The sequence below is a fragment of the Rhinichthys klamathensis genome, unplaced genomic scaffold (assembly GCF_029890125.1).
Source record: "Rhinichthys klamathensis goyatoka isolate OS25496 unplaced genomic scaffold, OSU_Roscu_1.1 h1tg000050l_1, whole genome shotgun sequence".
Lineage (NCBI taxonomy): Eukaryota > Metazoa > Chordata > Actinopteri > Cypriniformes > Leuciscidae > Rhinichthys > Rhinichthys klamathensis.
The window spans coordinates 5,348,225-5,371,604 of NW_026606596.1; the positions used below are offsets into that span (position 1 = coordinate 5,348,225).

Sequence of the window (23,380 nt, forward strand, 5' to 3'; positions counted from 1 at the left end):
ATCTCTACGCGAATCGATTTCAATGTAGCCTACCAACTAAAAAAATGAACCATAGTTTTACTATGGTAAAAGTGTATATAGTAGGCTAACCATTTTTTGGGGGGGCGGACTGATTACCATTAGTACAACCACAGTTTCACTGCAAATATGGTTAAACCATGGTGGGTGTAGCAACACCATGGTGAATTTGTGGTTACCATGGTTTAACTGCAATAGGCTAACCATGTTTTTTTATTTTTTTTTACGTGTAGTAGGCCTAAATCCATGGTTAATTTTCGCTAACATTGCTATAGCCTATGTTCTCTAAAACGGTTTCTTACAGCCAACTCAGCTCATTAAAATGGGCTATAGAAAAATGCATTTGCCAATTAATATTTTTGCATTTCATATTTTTGATTTTCAGCAAGTAATTCACTTTAATTAGGCCCATCAGTCAAATATTTAGTTTAGTCCAAGGCTCAGACCACATGATTTCTCGGTTCAAAGAGAAATCCCTGTTCAAAGTTCAATAACTCGTAAACTCTTCAGACCGATTTAGTCAGATTCTGGTTTTGTGAACCGGTTCAGACAATTCCTTCAAATATTCCGACTCTAAAAACCCCGCTAATAGGGAGCAATGAAACACAATAAAAACAGATATGTGAAATATATATTAGGCTATTAACAATTATACTATTTTCCTAACCAAATTGTGCCTTTTTCATCAAACAGCCTGTGGCGCGCGAGAGCCCCACCTCCTCTCGCTCTGCGCGTCCGCCTGCGCGCGCTTCTAGAGGGGAACAGCGCGCGGTGCTGAGAAATCTCTCCACTCACTCTCTCACATGCATAGAAATGCAGGATTAACCCTGTGCGGAGACGAACCTTGTGCCAAAACTACGTTGATAGTCTACTTCTGAGGAAAGCGAAGGGGAGAAACCCGAATCCATACGTTCTACCATGTACTGTTACATTTTTACATTATTTCCGGCAGATTATGGTATCATTCCGTAAAGAATAACGAGGAGCACTATCACATTTTGTGAGAAGCTGCACTCTCCTAAAACGAGTGTTTGAGGATTTATGGACTGAAACGGGGGAAGCTCGGTTTAGAAGCGTTTCTGTGTTGAGAAACAACAGCAAAGACATTTGAACAGCCATCATTTCTCATTCATCAACACTTAAATGAGTGCCGACGTTATCAAACTGACGCGGAGTCGTGGGAATGGCGTGGAAAATAGCGCGGCTACTTATGGATTGTTTTCCAACGGAAGGATTTGATGTTTTCTTGATGTGTGGATTCTTTAAATCAGGTGTTTAGGGGTCCGTGTAATCTCGAAGGAAACATCAGCTGTAGTTGATCCTCAGACGAGAAGCCTCGGTCTTGGCAGGAAAATAAAAAGTGATCGACGAAGGTAGGCAACGAACTTTATTGTCGCCACTGGAAAATTAATAAAGCTGAGGGGAAGGTTCGATATGTCGATGGGTCACATTTAAATATTCGACACACCACGGCGATATGCCATTGCAGAAACTATAGGCGTTTTGAAAGATAATGTAGCCTATTGATGTCAGTGATTTGTGCGCGAGCCCTTATTATTTCGATATTTTGACCACATTAGGATGGCGTTTATATTTTCCAGAATCAATCGGGCTGCTTATGCTTATATACAAATAAGCAAATGGCACTTGTTTGTTACCGCTTTAGTCGACGCGACGCGAAGTCGGGAATCTTATTAAATAGGGCAGTAGCTACACGATTCTGCAGATCTTTTACTACGCATTTTAAGCTGCAGAACATTTATTCGTAATCCAGCTGCGATAAAGATAGTTGACGAACGACCAGTTGAATGCAGGCTACTGTTTGCTGCGCGCAACTGCAAGTCATGTATAACATTATTGTCGTTTAAAAACTCGCCATCTAGCCGCACAGGGTTAGATTGTATTCAACAAGGCTGCAGATATAAAGGAAATCGCAGTGGAGCGCCCACCTGGGTTGGCTGGGTCAACAGCAGGATCAATGTTTGGTCAAATCCCTGTAAGGCTGATTACAGGATTCCCCCTTCCACCATCTCCACCCACAACCCTCTCTGAGCTCGAAGGAAAGGATGATGTGTATCTACAAAATGGGGTTTAAAATACAAATAAAAATAATTAATAAATAAATATAGAATCCTTTCGTAGCCCCAAGAAGATGATGATGATAATAATCATAATAATAATTGTTGTTATTAGTAATTGTTGCATATACTGTGTTACATAGCCTACATCAATAACATACCTAAATAAACACTTTTTTTGCAGTTATCAAATAAAAAATTATACTATTTTTAATGACCTTATGCAAAGGATATTTAAAAAAATCACATGTTGGTCCAAAACTTATATATTTTTTCCTTCCAAAAAGAAGAAGAAAAAAATAGTGTATGATCTTAAACAGTCATTACTGAATTCAGTTGCCTGTAAAATCACACAGCATTTGTCCATAGGTTGGACAAATATGGGTAACTGATTTAATTGGACTGAGCTGAAATGCTAAACCTGTTGAACCTGAATGAATGTGATAACAGATGATTTACAGCACTGCTGAAAAATAAAAGGTCACAATACTTCAGGGAAAATAAAATGTCTGCATGAACTATCAGTCTCAAGAGCAGAGCGAGAATGACTTCCGAACTTGTTTATAGGGTGGAGTTCACCCATGTAAATTTCTGAAATTGTTGCAGGTATATTGTGCAGTGTAAGCAAGGCTTGGAATTACAAGTCTGAAAGTGCTTGTGCTGTAATTTCAACAGACCTCTGAATATTCTCAGCTCTGTGTGAGATTGAAATACACTGGCTGCATGTGGCTGCTTTTCGCTTAGATTGTTTAGGTGTACCAGCGTTCACTAGGGAGACAGTCCATAGTGAGCATATGTTCTGTTCTTTGCCTGTAACCAGCTGATGTCTTTGAAACAGACTGTATATTTAATGTTTTCATCCACATGTTTTCTGGTGCTAACTTTACTTGAGTTCAGAGATATTATAACAACCTTTTGTTCATGAGGCCCTCTGAATAGTTGAAAATCAACAGCCCTTAAATAGTTTGTTGAGTGTTTGTAGACTCTTATCAGGATGAGATTAAGTGCTTATGCTCTTGGGGTGTTTGAAGAGTCTCTTATGTAAAGAGTGTTGCCGTGTGTTGCATTTTAAATATTATTTTTATGATTTGCTGGATTCATGTATGAATCTGTGTCAATTTGTTGTGGCTGTTGAGGGAGTGAAAAACATTACAATGGCTTATACAACCTGTCAATGGAAGCAAGCTAGCAAGTAAACCTCGCCCTTACACATTTCTCTTACAAAATCTTCTCACTTCCCTGTGAACCACCCAACAAATACAAAATGCAATCAATACATCAAATGGAACACTGGAACTGGAGCTGAGGAAATAGCTTCAAAGTTTTTTGATTGATATTTATACTCAGTTTTCTATGAATCTGTGGATAGTTCAGCCAAGCCTGTCTGTCAGAGGACAGATCATAGACTAAGGGACCCAATTTCAGTCATAACCCACTTTTGACAAAATGTGTAGTTATTGTGCTTTGTCTTTGTAGGGCAGTGCAGCGTCAGTGGATTTCTATTCAGTTTAAATTTTGTGGTTACAAATAATTACATGCACTAGCCAATGATTTGCAGCAGCATACTTAAAACCTTTTAGATTTATAAATTCTGAAAAAGAACAAAAAAAAAAAACATAATGCACCAAAAAGCTGCAAAATGGCGTTTTCTTAGGACATAACGTATGGGCCAACATATGCTAACCGTTATGAGTATTTTCACACATCTATTCTATAGCAGTAGATTCAATGTTCAAGTCTTACCACATTACTAGGGTCCACCTTCCCACTGCCATGAGTGCAAGTTATTGCCTGGGCCTTCAGAGGCAGTGCTTTATGCCACAGTCCCTAATCATGTTTTTACCCTATACACTATCAGCACAGCTACATCGACAGGAGGCTGCCCTGCAAATGCAAAAAAGAGGACACATCAATACCTGGGCAATTAGTGCATCAATACGCTGCACTCCCAATCTTAACAGATACAGAGGAATTGGATTTCTGATTGGATTTCTATGCATTCTTGTGTTTAGCTATTTTGTATAACACTTATTTACTTTCTTTTGGATCATGGCCGCTTGCAAAGCCTGTATTGATTCTGTTTTGACTCATGCTCCATTTTAGATGTTACATGGATGTTTTGCATATAAACATAGAGTCTCTAATAGCCACAGCATTAAGTGCCACAGGTCAAAAAAACTGTCCACTGTCCTTTAAAGGCACACCATCTCAGAAAATAATTAAACTCTAAAACCATCCGGTGCTTAAAAAGGAGAGAAACCTGGATCCAGGGGAATACAGATCAAAGCAGATGCTAAACTACAGGATAGTGATTAATGAGGAGGCCTAGCAGGTTGAAAATCAAACATGAGCATTACAGTGTGTAAATTAGCCTGAAACTTGTGAGCCTTGATAGGAAAGATATTTTTCCTCTGTCTTGAGTAAATCTGTACTTTGAGATAAGGGCTGGCCTTTAGGTGCTCTGTGACCTGGGAGTGCAGCGTCTTAATATACCAGTGTTTCCGAGGGGAATCTTTCAGCTACTTTCTGTGATGCTGAATGGTTCCTTTGCTGTGTTCGCAGTCTTCTTAGTACCTTTTGTCTCATCAGCACTTTGCATTGAGAAACTGCCTATTTTACGTTATGGGCCAATCAAATGAGTGTAACCTTCATTAAAGGGAAGTCATCCAAAATAATAGCCCCATCACTGGCTTTGAATATGTATTGGATTAAGGGTATGTTGAGGAAAGTGCATTATAAACTGCGTATAAGATTGTTTCATTTATGTTACAAATAGTACAAAGCTTGCTGAGCTGTTGTTTTGAGCCCAACAGTAACCCATACCTTCTTATTAAAAAGCCCATTAAGATGTGTCTTATTACGTGTTCTAAATCATTAATTTTCAAAAGCAGCTTAGCTTGGACAGGCATTCAAAAGGGTGCTAATTAACATTTTCCTGTGTGGTATTAATAGGGATGATTTAACTTCCAGATTTAAGCAAAGAAGCATTGTTGTAACAGTTACGCTACTAAATCATTGGCTGAAGTTGAAAACATTAACATGGTTTCAAACACCTTTATGAACGACTTTGTACAGTAGGCCTTCGTTTCCTTTCGTCACATACAAGTAATTGTCTGCTCAAAAATGAGGATGATAAATAATGTAAGATAATGAGAGAGGATGCTTTTAGTGGTGTCGGGGGAAGAGCCATTTTCCGGAGAGCTTTTACAACTCTTAGCCTTGGATTTAGTGCTCACAATGTGTACACAAAACAGTGTGTGCTGTGTGAATTCTGTTTCACCCATGGCTAGTCCATCAACAGTAAAGTAAGTTAAAATAAAAGAAAAAAGGATGTTTGTTTTTCTTTGTTTATTCAAAAGAGTACCGTGTGACACACTTGTTTATGATTTAACATGTTTTTCACACTGTTTTGCAGACTGAGGTGTTACCTCTCAGAGGGCCCATGGATCTCCCTGTGGTGTTGTTTCTGCTGTGGGGACTGTTACTGGACTTGCTGAGTGGTGCGGTGGGTGGCATTCTATACCGCGTCCATGAGGAACAGCCTCCGAGCACACTGATTGGCAGTCTGGCAGCTGACCAGGGGCTACCAGACACTGGACACCTGTACAAACTGGAGGTGGGCGCTCCCTATCTGCGGGTGGATGGCAAAACTGGAGATATCTTTACCACTGAGATCCCTATAGACAGAGAGACATTGAAGGATTGTCGTAATAAAGGCAAGCCCTGCTTTCTGGAGTTTGAAGTGTCCGTCACAGACCTTATTCAAAATCAGAGTCCACGGCTGATAGAGGGAAGGATTGAAGTGCAGGATATCAATGATAACACACCACAATTCCCCTCACCTGTCCTTACCCTATCAGTTCCAGAGAACACCCACATGGGGTCACTCTTTTCAATTCCACTGGCCACTGACAAAGATACAGAGAGGAATGGAGTAGCTGACTACACCTTAACGGCAGGACCAGAGGCTGTAGCACTCTTTGGTCTGCAAGTTGCAGAGGACCGAGGTGAAAAATTGCCTCAACTCATTGTGTTGGGAAGTCTTGATCGAGAGCTAAAAGACTCCTATGACCTCACCATCAAAGCTGTGGATGGAGGCAATCCACCTCGCTACAGCAGTGCCTTGCTGAGGGTTGTCATTGCTGATGCCAACGACAATGCACCCACATTTGAAAAATCCTCCTACGAAGCAGAGGTTGCAGAGAACAGCCCAATCGGACACTCCGTGTTACAGGTAAAATGGCAAACATGCTAAGTCAACCTTTAGATCCAAACAAGGCAAGATAAATTGTCTATTGCATCATGTCTGAGTGTGAAATGTTAATGAGCACTGCTGTCCCAACCTCCCAGCTGTCTGTTCTTCACTTTGATGCTTTACATCAATGGAGCGGGGCCTGACTTACCACATTCACTTTCTAAAATGATTATTTATTTATTTATTTGACAGGGACAGTGTACATTAATTAACATTGCTGCAAATGCACCAGAATTAGCCAAAAGGCTATTTTTCATCCGTTGTCCCTGGACAGATCTTAAAATTGTCTACCTAAAAAAAAAAACACACAATAAGAAGATTACAGTGAACAATACAAATATAAAAAGCAGTAAAACAGATATAACTCTTCAAATCCTGTTGATAAATACAGTGTACAAGTTTGCTATAATACAGACATTATGTTAAAATAAAAAAAATATATATTATTATACACATTGACACAGCAGAGACACAAGTGGCAGCAGGTTGGGTTGAGGGAAGATTGATTAGAATAATCAATCAATTTTGATCATCACATAACACACTCATTTGGTTAAAAAATAAACAAGTAGATAAATTACTATAAACTATTATAGATTAATTTGAAAGATGTTATTGAGATGATCTGATGATCTGTATAGTTTGTTTTTAAGGAACCCCACTCTCTATAGATAGCCTATGCCCCAGAAATCTTGTTATGCAATACTCTGACTATGTTCCCAGTTTTGTGATATAAATAGATTCCCTGTGTTCAAATACCCAATATTTAATGCCCAGTGTCTAATGAATGTTGTTTTGCAGTCTTGTCCTATTTTTGTCTTGACTATGTGTAAAATCTATTTTGTTGTTATTTTTGTTTCACATTCTCATTTATTTCAGTCCAATTTATTTAATATTTTCTATTGCAGGTGAGGGCTAATGATTCAGACATGGGTCCTAATGGCGAGATTGAATACACATTACATCAGGCAATTGATCCTGTGCCAAAACTGCTCCGGATAGACCGCTCATCAGGCATCATATATGTCAAAGGCCCGTTGGATCGTGAGGAGATCAACAATTTGAAATTTTACGTCGTTGCACGAGACAAAGGTCCCTCACCCAAAAGTTCTAAAACGTATGTTTCTATTGATGTGACGGACCAGAATGACAATGCACCAGCAGTGGAGATTCGAGGCATTGGTCTTGTGACCCATAGTGATGGAGTAGCAAACATTTCAGAGGATATGCCAGTTGGTACAGCAGTGGCATTGGTACAGGTTTCAGACAAGGACGAGGGAGAGAATGCCGTGGTGACCTGTGTGGTTGCAGGTGATGTTCCTTTCCAGCTTCGGCCAGCCAGTGATTCATCAGTTGACAACAAGAGGAAGTACTTTCTGCAGACCACAACACCCCTGGACTATGAAAGAGTTAGGGACTACCGGGTGGAGATAGTGGCAGTGGATTCAGGCAATCCAGCTCTGTCCAGCACTAACTCGCTGAAAGTCCAAGTCACTGACACAAATGACAATTCCCCCATTTTCTCACCAACCCTGTTTGAAGTTGAGTTTGCTGAGGAGAACCAACCAGGAGAAAAGGTGGTAGATGTAGTTGCCTCAGATGCAGACAGTGGCACTAATGCAGAGCTTGTCTACAGCATTATTGCGGACTCTTCAACAAGGGGGCTTTTTGAGATTGACCCCAGCTCAGGCGAAGTACGTGCTCGAAGCCCTCTCGATCGCGAGCACAAGGAGCGCTATGAGTTCCGTGTTACTGCAGCTGATAAAGGGGTTCCGAGTCACAGGGGTACTGCCACAGTTGTAATCAAAGTACTTGATCGGAATGACAACGATCCTAAGTTCATGCTGAGTGGCTACAGCTTCTCAGTCTTGGAGAACATGCCACCTCTTAGCCCTGTTGGTATGGTAACAGTACAGGACATGGACGAGGGAGAGAATGCTCAAGTGCAACTTTCTGTGGAACCTGATGTGGGCAAATTTGTGATCCAGAATGGTACTGGCACTATTCTGTCCAGTATTTCATTTGACAGAGAGAAAGAGAGCAGTTACACATTCCGGTTGAAAGCTGTAGATGGAGGGGATCCACCCAGGTCCTCCTACGTTGGAGTGACCATCAATGTTCTCGATGAGAATGATAATGCACCGGTTGTCACTAAACCATCTAACTCATCCTTTATGCGTCTTTCTCCCATGGCTGCTCCAGACAGTGTTGTAGAAGTGGTGGAAGCAGAGGACATTGATTCTGGTTCCAATGCTGAGCTAGTATACAGCATTGCTGGGGGAAATCCACATGACCTTTTTTACATCTCTCCATCTAATGGCGAGATCACACTAACAAAGGAACTAACTCGAAAACATAGTGGTCTGCATCGACTGGTGGTAAAAGTGAGTGACAGAGGCAAACCATCCCGCCATGCCATTGCCTTGGTACACATTTACGTAAATGAAACCATTGCTAATGTAAGTCATGTGGAGGCACTTGTGGGGCATAGCTTGTACACCCCACTGGACATGGACATTGCAGGTGACCCAGATTATGGTTTGGCTGCCCAGAGAAGCAACATAGTATATGGCAGTTTAGCAGGAGTGGCGGGAGTTGTCACTGTGATTGTTGTGGTGGTCTTCATCAGGCATCGCCTTCAAAGAGAAGCAAAGAGTGGTTATCAGGCTGGTAAGAAGGAGACCAAAGATTTGTATGCCCCCAAGCAAGGGCCAAAAAGTGGCAAGGGGAGAAAGGGTAAAAAAGGTAAGCCACCAAAGTCACCTAAACCTCTTGGAGAGGATGAGGAAGTCAGCCTTCAAAAGAGTCTGAAATTTAACCTTGATGGGGTCAACGACAGCCCCAGGATCCATTTGCCTCTGACATATCCGCCTGGAAGCCCTGACCTAGGCAGGCACTACCGTTCCAATTCCCCATTGCCCTCCATCCAGCTCCAGGCCCAGTCCCCATCTGCCTCCCAAAAGCATCAGGCTGTCCAGGAGCTCCCTGCTGCCAACACCTTTGTGGGAACAGGTGGTGATGACAACTCCACCGGCTCAGACCAGTACTCGGATTACAGCTACAAGACCAATCCACCAAAATACAGCACAAAAACGGTACCAAAATCTTTTTCTTTTTCTGATTTTATATGTATAATGCGGTGATGGGGGAAAATGGGTTTTGCAATTACTAATATGTGCCATTCCAACATTGTTTAGAATGGTACTTGTGCTAAAATAGTGGGTGTTGATATATGAACATTTTATTATATATATATATATATATATACTAAATATTATTCTCATTTTAATAAGTGTGTTCGCTGAATTCCCAGTGTATAATGTGAAAAGACCATCTTGGCATACAAGAATCTGTCTGTTTGAAAGATGTCAAAAATGACTCTTGTGTTACATCATGCTCCCTGTATATATACTCTGGTCACCAATTCACTATCTGAAAATGCACTTCAATTTACTTTGTGAATAGACAAAGGTTCAGTCATGAAATTATTTCATTGTACTTTATGTACAGTGTAGTGTGGTTGAGTGTAAAATGGCCATATTTGCAAGAGCTCATGCTTTCTCTGATTTCTAATGTAATCTGATCTACCCAGTGAGAGGTGCCCATCTGACCTGCTGCTATTGAACAAGTCCAAAGCCATTTTCTTTGGCTCAGATGGAATTTCAATCTGACCCATTCAGCATGTTAATTTCCGTGTAAAACAATTGGTTCTATGATGTGGATCGAGGGGAATTGTGAGAAATTTAAAAATGAGTATAATATCTGGTGAGAGTGGTAGTAAATTTTACTGGGCAGAGGAGCCGGAAAGCAAGGGCACATGGGTCCTGACTCCGTCAGTACCAGTCTGGTGTTTGATAAAGCCAGCAGATGCTAGATGACAGTCAGGGTGAGTGCAGGCCTTGCAGACTCACTGACTGGGGAGAACAGTTACCCACGGCATCTCCCACACCGTGATGGACAGCATATGGCATGGAAGTGACAATAGACTCCAGCTATGGAGAGTGTGCTGCATTGCTGTGTATTGTTTGTGTGTGTGTGTACTTCTAGGTTTCTGCATGCACTCATGTAATCCCTTTGTGTGAATGTGGGCTGAGGTTCCTGTGTGTGGACTGGTTTCAGCAAGTCAGCCTATTTGATCAGAATCCCACTTGACGACATGCATTACATAAATGGATATTTGTATCTGTGAGAGTTAACTGATAGGCATATAAACAAGGGACAGATGTTGACTCATATGACATCTCTTGGCAGATGTGAACTCGTGAGGAAACCCCCTACATCCCATGCAAAACCCACATCAGGCTTAACAGATTGACCAAAATAAAAAATTTAAATCTCAGCCAAACTGAGTGACAGATGTGCAGAGTGGAGCATGACAGAGCGAATGGTAATACGCTCAGCGATGACTCGTGCGTGTGGCAATGCGCTCAGGTGCGTTTGACAGTCTCGGCTCAAGCTCTCCCACTTTAAGCTCTGATGAGTGTAAACACAGTGGCCTTGTTTGCCGTTTATTGCCAGTGAGGATGGAGCGTGATGACTGGCTTCACTGCTTTCCTTCCTGGTCCGTAAAAAAACTCATTAAGAGGAGTTTGTTTGTTCGGAAAGACTTATCCTGAGGTGTGAAAAAAAAAACTCAATGCTCAATTCACAGGGCCATGGCCTGACTCCGTGAGGAGAGATTTGTTTAAATGTGTTGCTGTGTGGTGTGTTTGTGCATGTGTCTTTCACAGTTCATGGATCTTCCCAAAACTCTCTCCCTATAACCTCCAAATGTGTTAGACTGTGTGACAGTTACCGAGGGGACTGTATGGATTTATCCAGTACAGTGCTGATAATTAGCTTGGTCATGGCTAAGATCTAACACCTTTTTAGTGACGTGTTCCTCTCTCTCCGGAACAGCCTTGAGTGAGAGACATTAGCGCACAGTCGGGATCAAGGGAGAGACCTCCCCAGTTATTTTTAAATGGGGGTGATGAGAGCTTGTGAAGCTGTAAATCTGTGCTTAAATTAAATCCATACAATTAAAATGCCTTATTAGATGGAGATAACACTCCGTTTTCCTCTCTCTTTACCATGGGCTGCCCTTCATCTCCAACTGGAGGGAGGAGGATTGGGAGGTAGGGATTCAGGTTGGATTTTGGGGTGTGCTTTAATTAGGGAAACGCATCTCTTAACCTTGCAAGAGCCAGTGTGTTGGAAGAACACTCACACAGTTTGATTGTTTAATTCCCCTTCTGTGTCGCTACTTGCAGTAGAATTGAGCTAGATGGAGTCACAGTGTTGCACTGTTCTACTTTTGATTTATACTTTTTTAAATGTAAATGAAAATAACAACTATTTTATAAATTACATTTTCGAAATAACACAAAATTCACTAAAATTTCCTAAATTCACAACTGACTTTCACATTCTGACTTGAAATTAATGCTAAAGCACAAATTCACTAAGATATTACATGCAGATGTTACAGTAGTTGTAATATTCTATTTAGATATATCTGATTAATTAAATATGTGTAGGATGCTTTGGGGTTTGAGTCAAATCTCTAACAAAGCGCTTCAGTTTATCGATTCACTGGTCAGCTTCAGCTCACACAGCTAAAGCGGGGCATTTAAAGGCATCATTGACCAATAAATTGGTCAATAATAAATGTAAAATCTACATATACAATAAATTGGTTATTCAAACACAACTCCAAAAACAATGTTTGCCCTTAACAAGTTTAAAACACTGCCTTACTGGTTGGACAAACGGGTTACTTCTCTCCCAAACGTATTTGTTCAGCCATTGTATTATATCCAGGTCAGTCGGGTCGCTTAAACCGATTGCAATTATGTGTGATGCAGCTAATGGTGCAGAAATATCACACTTCACCTTTAATTCACTAATCCATTTTTTATTTGATTTCCCAGCAAAAATAAGTATTGTGATACAGTCAGACAATACATATAGCATGTTTCAGACAGCAAAAATGTCTCATACTATGATACAAGATTTATAAGATTCAGCTCACCCTTACTCTGTCAAGACTGCTTTTACCATCCAGGGGATGGCAAAACTAAGTAAAAGCAGTGAAGTGAAGGCTACCAAAGCATTGTAGCTGAAAAATAGCTCCAAGCCAAGCCTTTTCCTGCTATCTCCACTCCATCTCCCTATCTTCATATCTACCACACACGTCTCATATTCTCTGGCAAGCAAAGCTTTAAGATAAGAGGATCTACCATAAAAAATGTTGCCTCTCTACAGACCATTCTTTCCTTCTCTTTCTCTCTTTTTTCTTCACTTTAGTACATTAAGCACCTTATTTAACGAATCCAGCGTGGCCACAAATCAGCCCTGGTACTACCAAGATATATTCAGTACCTTTAGAGCCCCCTGCTCTTTGTATGGCTCATCTCCTGCTCATATATTCTCTATGTGAGGCAGCCCTGCCTTTATGGAGGCTGCCTTAAGGCCCTTCCCAGAATCCCACATTTTGAGCATCTGCTCAACCCAGCTCTGGCTAATATCCATAGCAGAATGCAGCCGTAAACCTCAAACCTGGCACCCACCCTCTCAGATCTCCCCTCAGTGAATACAGCCCATAATACCCTCAGACTGCTCCTCATTAGAGCACAATACTGCCGGCACTCAGCTCCCTCTCGGTGGACCAATCTACTGTCAGGTGTGAAGGCCTCACAGGCTCATGCTCAGCGTGAAGACAACTGCTGCACTTACAGGAATTTGAGATTTCAAGGCACCCTCCCTTCCTCCAGCCTGCAGGAGCAAACAACTAAGCAATTATCAAGGAATACTTTGCAATGATATTCTACTGAGATCACTCATACTGAGGGAAATTAGCACAATAAGGCAATTCCATTTCAACTACAGCTGGTGCACTTGTGTCAACACGGCAGATGCCATCTAGACAACAGGAAGGGTCAGATATGCATTCTTGTTTGTACAGAGTCTTACGAGAGGGTCTCTCTGGGACTAACAAGTCCCTGCAGGCACTTATGGACTGACTGGTCTTGGCTGACACTTCAGAATCGATTGACCTAGACAAGTGCTCAGGGATTTAGTGCACTGGGCAGACATATTCCAAACGAGTAATCTTGTCCGGTAGTGATAAGACTGTATAACCACAAAGTTCTTTACAGTTCTTTCTTTGCCATTTTGTAGTCAAACCACATTTTGGCCAACAACGAATTTTAGAATGTTCAAGCCGGTTCTTCTGCCAAACTGATTCACTAGATATCACCACTCTGTTGGATCTCTACTTCAAATAAATGAGACCGACATGACATTTTGAGTTTGGGCTAATCGATTCTCATGATCTTGACAAGCACACTGGGATGGGCCCTGCAGAACTGACACAGTAGAATTGGATCATCTCTCTCTCTGTCTCTCTCTCCCCTCTACCTAAATCTCAAAAGGACATAAACTCTTTCAAAAACTTGGGATTTGAGAAGTGGAAAGGCCTGCGTAAATCTTTATGCCTCTGGTGCAGTCCTTATATGCTTTGTTGGCGATTTTAATCTAACATCCCAATGATTACCTGTTATACAGGATTACAGCCCCAACCCAGGAGGTGCTTCACTGGCAAGAGACTGTTTCTCTGTCACCGAAGGAGATGGCTGATGTTGTTGAGCCGTTCGACAGCGAAGCGCAGTGCACCACAGCTGCACACAGATGTGCGACTAATGATAGTGTCGTCGAAGACGAGGATGACAATAATGATAATGATTATGGTAATATGCAAGTGTTCACAGTCAGATTCATTTCCTCCCAAATATATTTCTGCACACAACCACAAGGAGCCTGATTTATGCGAATGTTGTCTGAGAAGCATTTTTCTACATGGGTGTTTACGAAGCGATGTCATTTTTTTCACTGCGCCGGAGGCACAGCATCTCTGATTTCATCATATTACATTCTTGCTTATGATATGAGAAGAGAAGAGAAAGCTATGATAAGGATGAATATAGAAAGGGTGGGCTGACACAATTATGAACAATTGTCATACAAATAATAGAGATCATTATAGTCCACTTTTCATTAACACAGGAACCCAGCCAACCTGGATAATACATTATGGTGATGTATTGATAAAAAGTAACGTAAAAAAAAAATACATGTCATGGCATTTCTACATTGGCTTATTATAAATGTGGATGGTCATATGTGATTGGAATTTCAAGTGCACAACATTCACAATCAGCTAATTATGTAATAATCGTGTCAGGCTTATAGACAGTGAAATTCTCTCTAGCTGTTTGCCTGAGCAGATGAAAGGCAGTGGTAGTTGTATTCTGTGCCCCGTTTCATTTCACCGCTGACAGGAACGTGTTCTGTGAGCCGCCGATGGTCAGAATCACACTTAATAAAAAATGAGAAGCCCCTTTAGGTAAAGCTGTGTAGAGGCTCAGCTTCCTGATGGCATTGCCTTTAGCTCAAATATTTTATCACTGCTCATTCCAGCCTCCTTTACCTTCCGCCAGGGAGATTAGTGCTTTTATCAATAAGCAGCTTAGCACCAATGCTCCTCTCAATAATGTGCTATGCCATTTCTCTCCTGCTGCTGTAACTCTTAGATGATTCTCTTTCTTTCAGTCTTCCTCTATCCCATCTGAGTGGTACTTGTTTTACTTGTTTTCCTTAACATTGGTAGATATACAGTGTAAAAAGCAATTGGTGAAAAAAGTAATAAAAGAACAAGAACAACGTTATTTTCTTTTTTAGGTCATGTCAACAAATGTCTTGAATTGTCTTTAAAGGAATAGTTCACCCAAAAATGAAAATTCTGCAGGAGCCAAGATTCATCAGGCTCAAATTGAGAAAGATTGGTTGAGAGGGAGCATGACTAATCTTTTTCACGCATGAATTGGCACCTCTAAGTCTAGACCTTAAATTCATTGAAAGTCTTTGGAATGTGCTGGTGGAGACTTTACAGAGTGCTTGACTCTTGTATTGTCAAGACAAGGTCTTGACCAAAAATGTATGCACCTCTTGATGCCGATTCATGTCTGAAAATTATTCGTCATGTTCCCTCCCAACCATTCTTTTTTTTTTTTTTACCGTGCAGTGTCTATTAGGGTCAGGAATTGCAAAAAACAAACAAACAAAAAAACAATCAGTGAGTATTTATTGAAGAAATAAGCACATACCTAAATTCCTACAGCTCTGTGTATGTACTTTATATAAAACCCTCCAAAATTGCAATGAGTCACAGTGCTAACCATAATTTGGTGTGTTGTGGCTGTACGGTATTATTTAGACATATTTTGTTGAGGCATTTTCCCCCATATTTAGATGCTGTTTTGTAGTGAAATCTGGCAACATTGTCTCTGAGCGCTGAGAAGAGAGGAACATCTCTGATGTGCATTTAAATGCATCATTGACACCTATTGTACAATATGAAACTCTTTACTGTCAACTGACAACTTTATTTAGGCTAGTTGGGGCAACATTTGAGGGGAAATTATCAGGGTTTTAATGTAGATTCAAACAAATTCAAATTTTTTAGTATATGTGATTCAAAGAAGCACTGTATGATAGATAAAATATAATTACTTTTTACAATGTACTCTTGCTTCAGTTTTTAGTTCTGTCTTTTGTGTTCTGTCTCCCTGCCTTGGTCTCGCTTTATATTTCACTGTGCAAATAAACGTTATTTTGCTCATTCAAAGGCAAACAAGGCCAATCAGATTTCTGAGGTGTCAGTAATGAAGTGACTCATTCTCTCGGAGTGATGAAAAATGAACTTTGCATGATGTAATTGTCTCGTCATGGGCTTTGCATGATAACTGTGAAGCACATTTCTCCGTTCGATGTGTTGCCATGGAGAAATGGGCAACAGCTCTGCATTTGCTGAGGCTTATGTGGAAGTATTGATGATATTAAAATGGAAGACACTGTAAATAAAAAGGCAAACAGTCTCCCGAAGACTGAAGATTCCCCGAGTCTCATATATTTCCATTTATTTAATATGATATTCATATTTGACAGACTGAGAAGATCTTGTTTTGCCATCTCGCTAACAATAATTCATTTCAGCAAGCGCTGAGGAAACCACCAGGATCGCTGATAATATATGTTTTGGAAGTTGACCTTCCCACAAGGCTTCATAACTAGCTTGACCAGCTAAACTAACCAGGTTGAGTAGCACAAAACCAGCATGAACCAACCTGAAGAGTCATGCCTATGATGCTTTTGTCAGAGAGGAAGAAACCCCAAAATTGGAAGCCATTTTATTGCATTTTCAAGAAACTTGCTTTTGACTCTCTAAATCCAATAGTAAACGTTTTAGTGGACACTGGCCTCAGTCTCGCCTGTGGGTCAGGGGGAAAGTTTCATCTGCAGAGAGTGAAGCGAGGACAAAGGCCTCTCAGACATCTCACACCATTAAAGTGGTAGAGATCTGAACACAATCCATTAAGTTCCATTAGAGAGGGATACATTCACACACGCATTCACACCTTAACAGCCTTGCAGTGGTGTGTTGTTACACTTACAATCAAGTTTCATTATTCAGACACTTCATTCATATATAATGCAAGTTACAAACTACCAAGAGAAAACGCGGTTTCATATTAGGCCATGATACGTGTCACAGCAGAAAAGACGCCTGGGGCCAGACATGGTAAGAGCTTGACTTTTATAAACCTACTGTTAATTTCACTTACTGCAAGTATACTCCTATCATGATTGCAATTTGCATTGGAAATCAACAGGACATGCTTTGTGTACAGGAAGAATGGCAGGAAACGAAGATAGAGTCCTGCAGCCATGACGTGGTGCTCTAATTCTCTGGTTTTGAGCTGTCAGTGACTCAATCATGCATCACACCCTGGCACAAACAAACAAGAATATACAACTAAATCAATTCTTCAAATCCAGCGTTCATCGTCAGAGGCTTGTCAGTCAAGCCCCTCGAAAGCCCCAAGACGGCCTCGCTTGTACTGAGATGTCAACGAGCAGACTCAACTCCTGACCCCGTCAAAATACAAGTCCTAATAACATCTTCCACTCTTTATCTCTACCCCTGAAGAGAACTGCTACACAGTGCAGTTTTGGAGAAACCAGCAAACCAATTATGCTGAAATTGTTCAACCCACATCTTCAGCGGCAGGCGTGTTTAAGGCCTAGTTTAATATCCGAGGCTTCAAAACTATGCGTAGTCATGATGGAAAACATTAATTTTCTTGTGTCCTGGATTGGAGAATAATCCACTTACCGGTAAAAAAAAAAGAGTGCGAAACTACAAAAAAGTGCAGAGGAGATATGCTGTTGCATAATTCTCTCTCTTGCTTTTGCTGGCTGACATGAGCAGTGATCATTATTTCTCTCACTGTCTTCACCCCACTGGGAAGGTAGGATATTAGAATATTTCATGAATATTGAGCTCTCTCTGGCTTTTTGGCAGTGGCAGAAATTATGTTTGCTGCTGTTTCATGTTGGCAGTAAAAGGAACAAGGCTTAATTGCATAAGTCTATAAAATGGGGTGAGAAAGAAGAGCTTCTGACTTATGTGAATTGTTCCGATGCGCCTCATTGTATTAGTCTCAAAAGCAACAGCGTCAACCCGAATATATTCCAGGATTAGGGGGAAAAGAAAGGAGCGTTGAATGCGTTCAGACACAAGCCGGCTCTTCGAGTGCTCCGCAGAATCAGTCTTCAGTTGTAGTCGTCTGCGAGATAAACTTTTTAGGTTCAACTTGACGATGTGGCGAAACATGCTCAAATCCCCCTGGGATCAAGGAATGGTACATTTGTAATTGTATATTGGTCTGTGTACGTGGTGTTGATTCTATTTAAATGGATGATATTTCTTACAACATTGATTCCGGAAGCCTTTTCCCCCACCCCCCTGTAGATATGGTCACTGGTGTTGAATAACATGGCTATACTTGATCCAGATCCAATATTTTCCACAATGTTGGAATCCCTTGTCTGACTAATAACTACCAACTGGTGTGACAGAGAGCAAGAGAGAAAACGAGAGACAAGACACGCAGAGAGAGCGTCCACTGCAGTCTAATCCTTTATTTCCCGTGGTAAGAGATTCTTCGGGTGAGTGCTCTAAAGCACGTTCAGAGATGATTATTTGCATGGCAGTCTCACGCTCTTATCTGGATAGAAGGCATGTTTAAACACAAAGGCCACTGAGAAGAGAGGCAGAGATAGCACTGGACAATGCACCAGTGATAATTATCTGTCCAAAAGCACTTGTCAGGATGATGAAATCCAATTAAAGGGCTCTTTTTTTTTTTTTTTTTTAAGCCAGAAAATGGGATAAAACCACAAAGTTGATGCACAGATGCTGGTCCTTTAGGGAAAGGAGGATTGTCATCATTAGCTCTGTCATCTCGCACCATGGTGGACATGTTTCGCGTGAGATTTTCTTGCCCTCGCTTTCTCAAGCCACGAACCTCGGCAACACAGACACCACGCAATTGCTGCACTGTCAGCATAGATTAGACAAACATCCAATCTCTTTTACTCATGTTTTTCTGTTTCCATAATATGAGAAGATAATTGATGATAATAACACATCATTATCAGCGTTATTTCTATGACTGTAATCAGAATGCAGAGCAGATGCCCTTATCTGCAGTCGCTGACATGGCTCTCAGTTGTCCATTATGTGCTTGGATAAACAGAAGAATTCAGGTTAATTATCTAGCTGCTGGAAAACACTCTATTCGTTCCCAGTTGGAGTCTGAACCGGCAGCCAGCGGGTCACCTGCTTGACCGTGCACCATGAAAGTGAGGAAGAAATAATTGTGTTATATTCAGAAATTGCTCTACATTGCATTGGTAATATTGTAGTTTGGGCAGTCACACCATTATAGCTCCATTGGAAGTGAATTTGAAAGACACGGAGAGAGAGTTTATTGCAGATGCTGTGCGCTGCCATTCATTACACATTGATGCCCTTTGACTGGACACACAATACCACCAATAAACAAGTTTGTGCACGCTGGAATGCTACCTCAGCTGTGGCCTTCCTCACATCCTATCAGTCCCAGCAGGATAGAGAAAAATAGTAAGAGATCATAAGAAGGAGGGAGAGCGAATAAGAAAAAAAAATCTACCTGTTACCACCTCTGTTTCATATAAGAAAAAGAAAACCTAGGCTTGTATATCGCAAATATTTTAAAGTCCCCCTGTAATCAATCATTTTATCCCTTAAACCTCACCTTTGATCACCAAAATGAAATATTTAAATATGTATTCTTTAAAAAAAATGCTTCATGCCTTAAAATAGCTTGAATGTAACTCTACAACCTTGCCTCATTTAGTATACGCTTTCTATGAATATGAAAATTAGCCCCGCCCCCACTCACTCACACCAGCTCAGAGATCCACTCGTCGACGATCACACGTTGACGTGATTGGTTACAAAGTAGTTTGTGACGTCAGAAACACCAGTCATTTCATGAGACTGTCTTTAGTTCACTGCAGTTTTAGGGAGAAAATACTCAGCAATGGTGTTGACTTTTGAATTTGGACATGGTTTATCCTAAAACATATTAAAAACAACACATAGACATAAACTACATTAAAAGCTGGATTTTCAACACAAAGGGACTTTAACAACATGTATATAAAAATCTAGACAGCCAACCTCACTACCATTGTGGCCCATCCATAGTCCTGTACTTCTGCTACAGCATGACAGGGTCAGCTGTCCAGCTCAGTATTTGTGAGATTAAGAGGTTTGTCTCCCATTTAAAACAAAGATCTTTTCTGTGTTATCGAGTTTAAATAAACTATTCGGCCAGGATAAAGATAATCAAAATGATCCTCGAGAAGCTCTGTAGAACAGGATGGAGGATATCCTATAAAGCTCTTCCTCAGGCTAAGAGAGTATAAGTGTGTGTGTGTGTGTGTGTGTGCGGGCTCATGCCAGTGGGGGGACTTTGATCGGGGGGTTTTAGGAAAAGGATTCATGCTTGCTGTTACGAGGAAAAGGCAAACCAATCGGACAGTGACAAATGAACCATAACCTTTTCTCCTCTGTGTCCTGTCCCCCGTTAACCCCCTCTTCTCCCTCTGTCACTCTTTTCCCTCTGTCTCCAGCTTATTGTCTTTGTCTGCTTCTTTTGAAATGTCTTTGTGTTCAGCGTGTCCCTGAAGAAATCGCTCAAGGCAAGGTCTCAATGTGTGGCATGAGTAACACTAAACACTTAATTCAGAAATAGGTCTGAATGAGGGTTGTGCGCATTTCTTGAATTGAGATGTTTTTTATATTAATAATGCCACCTCCAGAAATTTGTATGTGTAACATTTTTGTACAAAGTATAAAATTATTAAAAATTATAATTATGTTTGTATTCATTTTCTTATCAATAATAATAATAATGATAATAATAATAATGGCCTTGATGCTCAAAAACCATAACGTCTTAAACATGGAGCTAAGATACAAGAAACCTTCAATTCAGTTCAGACTCCAATTAATAAATGGAAAGGGAGCATATTATATTACATATTCTAATACCAGCAGTGACTTCTTAATATGTATTTAAAATAATATGGTCCAGTTCAAATGGGATTTTAGGTTCGGGTAAGAGGGTGGGTGAGGAAGCTCTTTTCTATCTATAATTACCATCCTTATAATAGATATTTTTGCTTGAGTTTTGAATTGAAATGCCAGGCAAGGCGACTATTAATTGCTTGGCTACATCTGCACTTGTTCTCTCTCTCTCTCTCTCTCTCTCTCTCTCTCTCTCTCTCTCTCTCTCTCTCTCTCTCTCTCTCTCTCTCTCTCTCTCTCTCTCTCTCTCTCTCAGACCTATTTCTGAATTAAGTGTTTAGTGTTACTCATGCCACATGTCTCTCTCTCTCTCTCTCTCTCTCTCTCTCTCGCTCTCTTGCACTTCATGCTTTTCCCTCCCTTCTTTGCATTTTTTTTTTGGATTGCAAGCACTGCAGGCTGATAAGAAGAGAAGAGCAGGGCCACCCTGATGCTCACTGAGCCTGTCTATCTCCCCCTCTCCATGCTCACTGTGGTAACGCTAATGCGATGGGCCAGTCCGCTAAAGCCTCTACACTTCATAACCAGGAACACACGACCGCGTCACACAGCTCAACCGCTTCGCTTAGCAGCACACCAGTATCTGCTCCAAATTGTCAGGTTTGGTGTAAGGGCTGAGGCCAGGACTCAAAAAAACACAACAAAACCTACTCTGTAGGGAAACACACAAGATCCACCAACACAGCAAGGCAGGACAGGGCTGAGCAGAACACAATAAGGAAACACCAGGGACATTCGACAACATCTAGCACAAGACCGAGAACACAGGGACAATAAATAAGGAAGCAAATGAGGAAGATAACGAGGGAGGACATGGTGGGTAAATTAATAATAAGATAAAAATGAGGGCGAGGTCAAGACAGGGGACCACATGGTACAACAAACATGACAGAAACCATGTGCTCACAGAAAACATGACCACCCTAAACCCTCACAAGCCGCATGCTACACAAAACAAAAATACACACAATCCCTGACAAGAGCACACGGTGAAGGAATGAACACTCAACTTGCATGCTCACAACAAAAGACAAAACATTAAGAATGAATGTCCAGACCAACCGGAGTGACAGAACCCTGACAAAATAGCATAGACTACTACATCCATAACCTCCACACTAAAAGAGTGGTAGCTAAAGATAGCCTCTGGTAGATTGAACAAAAAAAATAATATTGGCTGTTTTCAAAAGGATGATAGAAGGTAATTAACAATACCAAAATGCAGTATAGCATGAAATGGGAGAGTTTTGGTGATTGGATTCGGCCCCTTTGAGAGGGGTTTCAGTGAGCTTTTAAAATTATCTAGTGTTCACTGTGGCGTGCAATTATGTGTTAGATTGTTTGTAAGACTATCATGGTTCTTCAGCATTTATTGCAGCCCTTAAAGACCTTGGAGAGGCAGATGTTTTCATTACTTTGCTAATACATGAACACTTCAGACAAAATTGGTCTGAATTGCTATACTTATTTAATCATGTTCTAAAAGCAGATGACTGTCTTTTGGTTTCTTTTGATGCCAATCACAAGAGAAAAGCACAATCTCTAATCAAACTTTTGCCCGTACCTTAATCTTCAGCTGCTACCCCATTCATATTTACAAAACACCCCTGTACAGCACAAACTATTCTATTTTGTGGACCAGCTGTACACAAAACATTAATGTCAAATGGAATATGTGCAGCACATGCCTATTTTTTCCCAAGTCTGACATTTTTAAAGGGTTATCAGAAGATGAGGAACTACTCACACCTTAACAGGGTGGCAAACTTACCAAGGCGTAATTGTTAGGTATGCGAAACAATGTCATACTCACACTCCAATTTCCATCTAAAAATATCAGACTAGAGAAAGCGGCACGGAGGCACGAGTCTCCAGAGCACCAGTCCTGAAAATAGACAGTCTATTTCCATTTGTTTTATTTACCAGTTTTTCGTACTCTCGTTATCCTTGTTTGCAATCACCGAGTCTTTCAGCAGTCATTTAGATTTCTTCACACTAAATACCTGTTTAGAAATTCATATCTTCCCCACTCTTTCCCTTTTGGATTAATGTCAGAGTAAACAAAAGACCAGAAATGTGAAGTCCGAGCAGCAGCTCTGTGGGTTTTTGTGCTCACAACAAAAAGATTTGTGGAAACTGCAGGGTCTCGCCCAGGGATGGATTGTCTCTGATTAGCAGTCCATATGAAGTGTCAACCGGGATTTGACAAGTATTATATGAAGCAGGCAATCCCCGCTGGAGATTTCTCCTGAGCTGGAACATATTGTCTGCTATTGTTCACCAAAGAGGGAGATGCGCCCTCTTAGACGACCCATGTCATTGTCTGATAAAGCTAATTATTAGCTTCAACTCGTTGGTCGCTTTGGCCGTGTTTTCTAAAAACCTGTCTGTGCCAGTTTTGTGGCTTGTGGAAAGAGGAAAAAGTAGCATATCAGTGATTCATTGGCAGAACACACTCTGCCCCATTTTTCTGTGTTCAAGCTTTGTTGTTGAAGATGGCATCATTAC

The 23,380-nt window shown here is 40.9% G+C and overlaps 1 protein-coding gene across 1 annotated transcript in view; it reads left to right on the top strand.

Moving 5' to 3' along the window:
• Positions 1-770: 770 nt before the first annotated feature.
• Positions 771-23,380, top strand: part of pcdh1a (protocadherin 1a) — a 98,090-nt gene continuing 75,480 nt past the window's right edge. The window contains exons 1-3 of the mRNA XM_056247885.1: positions 771-1,391; positions 5,512-6,330; positions 7,260-9,446. Of these exons, the coding sequence (XP_056103860.1) occupies positions 5,539-6,330; positions 7,260-9,446 (2,979 nt within the window). The 5' untranslated portion in view covers positions 771-1,391; positions 5,512-5,538. The remainder of the gene's footprint in view (positions 1,392-5,511; positions 6,331-7,259; positions 9,447-23,380) is intronic.